General features: G+C 31.9%; 2 protein-coding genes across 2 annotated transcripts; both read right to left on the reverse strand.

Annotated features, from left to right (window-relative positions):
* Positions 1–206: 206 nt before the first annotated feature.
* Positions 207–2,935, reverse strand: Ppcs (phosphopantothenoylcysteine synthetase). The gene is made up of 8 exons (XM_018511192.1): positions 2,680–2,935; positions 2,058–2,214; positions 1,843–1,973; positions 1,165–1,259; positions 1,050–1,089; positions 685–694; positions 444–626; positions 207–374 (listed from the first exon to the last, which is right to left on the reverse strand). The coding sequence occupies exons 2-8, from the start codon at positions 2,184–2,186 to the stop codon at positions 216–218; spliced, it is 747 nt and encodes a 248-aa protein (XP_018366694.1). The 5' UTR covers positions 2,187–2,214; positions 2,680–2,935; the 3' UTR covers positions 207–215.
* Positions 2,936–3,432: 497 nt separating this feature from the next.
* On the reverse strand, positions 3,433–4,276 carry ND-MLRQ (NADH dehydrogenase (ubiquinone) MLRQ subunit). Its single transcript, XM_018511213.1, has 3 exons — positions 4,095–4,276; positions 3,872–4,018; positions 3,433–3,555 (listed from the first exon to the last, which is right to left on the reverse strand). Exons 1-3 carry the CDS (start codon positions 4,140–4,142, stop codon positions 3,499–3,501), a joined length of 252 nt encoding a protein of 83 aa, XP_018366715.1. The 5' UTR covers positions 4,143–4,276; the 3' UTR covers positions 3,433–3,498.
* Positions 4,277–5,002: the final 726 nt, after the last annotated feature.

The following is a 5,002-nucleotide window of genomic DNA, read 5'->3' on the forward strand; positions in this document are numbered from 1 at the left end:
TATATATATATATATATATATATATATATATATATATATACACATACACAATATAATAGTATATGTATACTAAACCTGAGCATCTCTCTCCCATAACCACCATTGTAATATCATATATTATTTACTTTCAAAATGCACATTTTATATATAAAATTAAAAATATATTTTGTATAACTTGAAACAGATTTATCAACTAACTTTTTTGGACCACATAGTTACTTTATATGCTTTTCAATGAGATCTCTTACAATTAATTGTTCAATTTCTTCACCATTATCTAATTGTTCGTTTGTAAGAGATAAAACGTAATTGGTTTCCTTGCTTACAATAATCACTTGTTGCTTTCTAGTTTGCAACATGTTGGCTATTACAAGCTAAAAGACATTCAAAATTTAGAAGTATCTTACAGAAAACTCGATATCGTTACAATAATAATTACTTACGTTGTGATGATACTTATTAAGGGCAGTCCTCGCCTTAGAAATCAGCAAGCTTTCATCGGTTTCTAATTTAAATGAAACTACAAATGCTTTCGGTACCCACAAACTGACTAATGGAGCTAAAATCTTTGGTACTAATTGAAGAGATATAGTTGGCGGCCCACTCGAGGAAATCTTATGGATTGACTGAAAAAAATTTTATTGTATATACAGTATGTCCAGTAGAGATCATGACAACGCTTACGGATAGATTTCTAAGATCATTTTAAGATGAAAATCCTAATATCAGAATATCAAAGTATAATTGAATTACAAACACTCAAAGTTAGCGAATCATATCGCCTACAGTTCGTGCGTTCAGATGTAGTAGATAAATGCCAACCATACTTAAACGCGCGAACTTTAGGTGATATGATTCGCTAACTTTAAATGCTTATAATTCAAAAACTATTGTAACCTCGACATTTTTATATTAGACTTTTCGATTCAAAATTATCTCAAGAATACGTTCTTAAGAGGAAATGCGGTAATTGTAAGACACCCTGCAATGTGCTGCCTGGTTATATAAAATATAAATATTTGAAATAAATGAAACGAGATAGTCGATACTCTCGAATGTCTCGAGACTTCTGCGTATGTTCTGACAGTACTGCAAAAAAAGTATAATATTTGATTAATGTGGATTAATTCCAAAGATTATGGTTAATTATTCTCTGTAATTCACCTGTAATAACAGGATTCTCATTGTCTGATATTTGAAGCAGGTCTAAAAACTTCTGACCTATAAAATGTCTCGAGAATGGTTCCAAAGATTTAACTCTGAAAATATAAAAAAAAGTTTATATATATATATATATATATATATATACACATCATCCTGTATGTACTTGCTTCATATAAAAAATTTGAAGCAGTATAAAAATAGCAATATAAATTTCTATATATTTTAATTTAGTCGCTACCAACGGTGATTATAATCACTCGCCATTGAGCATTTGCTATGCATTAGATTAAATAACAATGAAATATGTAACGATAAAAATTTTGAATAAATATGTAATTTACAATTTCGTAATTATCAAAGCGAAAAGTATTACTTTAACTGTACAATACATTTTCTATAAATTTGTACAGGAATTAATATTACTTATATAAATATAGAAAATATATACGCTCTGACTTTATTGTTACAACTATATATTTCGCTAGTTTGTAACATACATAATTTGTATGTTTGTAACATACGCACATAATTTGTATGTTTGTCATGTTTTATTTGTCATCTATTATTATTTTTTTATTACATATTGTAAAAGAAATATGTTTTCGTTAAGAGTTTTCCTTTTGTCTCGATCACCTAAAAGTCTCCTGACTCTGCTATGAAGTATACAAGTATTATTACCTATACATAAAAATAACTGCATATCCATACTCCAAAAAGTATTCCGCTGAAACTGAGCCTCTTGTACCCGCACTGAAATTGTCTACAAATCTCACTGTATTATGTTCCAAGGGTACTGTCGTACCACCACTCTGCAAGTAAACATCATGATTTCAGTTAGAATGTCGTAGCAAAATCAAAGTCGAATCAATCAGCTGTCAAATCCTGGGACTCACCGTCACCAATACCACTTTATTACCAGCCTCGAGATGCTTCCTGGTGAATTCCTTCAACGCCTGTTCATTTTGTGCCAGGTCTTGAGGGGGTGGATGCTTCGCATAGAAATCCTCCCATGTTGAGACCATCGTGAATAGCTGCGACTAGAAAGACCTGCTGCACGAGGACAAAGACGATGAAATTCCACGGAGATGTTCAATACATATATCATTCATTTGCAATGATACAACTATAAAAAGACAAAGTTTTCCAGAAAAATAAGTTTAAATTATTAAAATTATGTAATATTTTGAAATATAATTTCGAATGATTGTAGAGAGGAATGAAAGTAAGTTTTTTTTTTTTAATATTTTCATTCCTTTTCTGTGTAAGCAACTCCAAAATGACAATTTTTTAGTTATGCCGTTATAGCAAATGAGATATATATTTTTTCAGGGCTTATATAATAAAAACTTATCAATGTTATCAAATATATTTATTTTATTAGCGATATTCGTATCCGTCTTTGCGATAACTTCACGCTAACAAATTGTAACAAATACGAATAAATACGAATTGCGATCCGTAAATAAGAACGTCGAACTGGCGGAAGCGGAAAGAAAATGAAAAGCGGTTACTAACCTCGACGTATATTTTCCCTAAAAAGGATCAGATTAACTTCGATCGTCGATCAGTGTTTTGCAAGTAACAGTTGCGTAAGAAATTCGAAATAAACCGTTGTATGTTCTTATATAATAATTATTCACGTGATTTAAGATATCACACTTCTCCGAGAGTTCTTTCCTGCGAAAAGGAGAGCTCGAGTCTTCCAAACACGATGAATCTGTCTGAATATTTCTTTTCGGTACATATATAAGTAAAAACATGAGATATTGTTCGCAATATACTGTATTAATTTACATCCTTTGTAGAAATTTAATACGCTGAAAGAAAATAATTAGTTATTTATTAAGCACTGAACAGTGTTTTTAATACTCAAAATAAATAATTAATCACTATCTTTCAATATTAAATTGGATTTCTGTAAGGAATACTCAATAAATGAGAAAGTTACTGCTGCAACATTATTGTTATTAAATTTGTTCGTATATCTTTTAAATAAAGCTAAAACTTTCATGAAATGTGACATAGGTCATTGGTTTAATAATACTATACTAGTGGAGGAAAAAAAAGAATGCATTTCCTGTATCAGCATCGCTTACAAGCGACATGGAGACTTTATTAAATATCAAACTTTCTCTCAAACCAAGAAAAAAAAATTAAATGATAATGTATGTTCAATGATATTGAAGACATTCCTTCTGGAAATAATTTGAGACTGTTATGCTCCTGTGTTTGGTCACAAGATATAACAGTATTGTTTAGAGATGAAAGTTCTTAAAGGTAGTAATTTATATAACAATTTATTCCTATAACAAATACTAGTTTACATATTATAGTTCAATATTCTGGCGCCTGACTCTTCGCATTCTTGATTTCATCGTTTGTTGCATAGAACTGTAACAAGACACAAATATGAGTACATACAAAAGCTGCCTTCTGAGCAATCAATACATTTGGAATTATTCTAAGCTCACTTTAGATGATCGCCTTTCAGGATGGAATTCTATATACAATTTCATACTGTGTACATATACATATATACATACATTTTAATATATTTATATATACATGTGTATATGTAATTTTTCAAACATTTTTTATAGAACACAGAGACAGCACAAAATAGTAAATAGACTCATATCTGGAATTCTGACATGGATCATACAAAATAAGCTTGGAATGGTGAAATAGTAATTGTCACACTCGGCACCTTATATTGCTTATTTTTATAGTAATTCCATGGTTCAGACTCCTTCTTGTTTAGCCAGGAAACATCGGGGTTACGTGCTGCTAGACGGAATATGTAGAATGCCGCACCACAGCCTCCTAGGCCTACGCAAAAATACAATGGGAGCAGCTGGAAAAAAAAGGGATATTGAGTGGAGTATCGCAACATTCCGCAATGCAGAATAAACCGAGTCTGGCGTGCTCACAGCTGGATGCTTCATCATGCTCGTAAAACTTAATCCTTGCATCTTCATGATTGTGGCGTTTAGTGGGAAGATCCCTACAGTTCTTCAATAAAACGAATCAGACGAATATATTTCTGCACACTGCTCTTTGCAGAACTCACTAACCCAGCAGCATCCAGTAGGGATGTCAGATTTGGTCAGATTCTTTAGACCAGTTTACATCGGATGCATTCAGTACTACGACCGCTCAGTGAGCTCTTGGATTCGATTGGCATATTCCGTTAGATCGAAAAATATAGACCAGATATAAGAGCTCACTGAGCGGTCGTAGTATTGAATGCATCCATTGAACGGTTCATGCGACAGAGGAACAAAATTCAACCAATCGTAAAGTACTAATAGAAACAGATATTGGGCAGAAAATATAAAAGTACTTCGTGATTGGTTGAATTTTGTACCGCTACCGCATGAACCGCTCAATGTGACATTAGCCTAATGGTGCGGCCACAATAGAAGGAATAAGGAATTAGGAATAAGGAATAAAAAGATTCCAACCTATCAGAAACCGTATATTTCAGTGTATCCGATATCTGATAGGTTAAAATCTTTATTCCTTATTCCTTTTATTGTGGCTGCACCTTAAGGCTTCAGGCGTTTTGCATGTGATGGTCTTTAGTGCAAGAACTTTAGCTAAAAAGAACGAACTTAAAATTACAAAAGTGAGCAAATTCACTAGAATATTTATAATTTTATTGGTTAAAACCTAGTGAATTTGCTCATTTTTGTAATTTTCATCCCTCAAGAATCTCAAGAAATATGCAACCAATGCCCTTCCGCAGATATAAAAAAACAGACCTTTAATAAATAAATGTGCATTGATGTGCATCAGTGCATTAGGTGCATGTAGTTTTATTACCTTATCAATTGAA

This window comes from Trachymyrmex cornetzi, unplaced genomic scaffold (genome assembly GCF_001594075.2).
Source record: "Trachymyrmex cornetzi isolate Tcor2-1 unplaced genomic scaffold, Tcor1.1 scaffold363, whole genome shotgun sequence".
NCBI lineage: Eukaryota > Metazoa > Arthropoda > Insecta > Hymenoptera > Formicidae > Trachymyrmex > Trachymyrmex cornetzi.

Excerpts from the sequence above, each read along its gene's own strand:
- Ppcs (XM_018511192.1), bottom strand. The coding sequence starts at position 2,186 with ATGGTCTCAACATGGGAGGATTTCTATGCGAAGCATCCACCCCCTCAA. Across the intron at positions 1,090-1,164 it reads TGAGAATCCTGTTATTACAG|TACTGTCAGAACATACGCAG; the intron begins GTGAATTACAGA and ends CTTTTTTTGCAG. Across the intron at positions 375-443 it reads TTAATAAGTATCATCACAAC|CTTGTAATAGCCAACATGTT; the intron begins GTAAGTAATTAT and ends AATGTCTTTTAG.
- ND-MLRQ (XM_018511213.1), bottom strand. The coding sequence starts at position 4,142 with ATGAAGATGCAAGGATTAAGTTTTACGAGCATGATGAAGCATCCAGCT. Across the intron at positions 4,019-4,094 it reads GCATGATGAAGCATCCAGCT|CTGCTCCCATTGTATTTTTG; the intron begins GTGAGCACGCCA and ends TTTTTTTTCCAG. Across the intron at positions 3,556-3,871 it reads ATAAAAATAAGCAATATAAG|TTCTATGCAACAAACGATGA; the intron begins GTGCCGAGTGTG and ends GTCTTGTTACAG.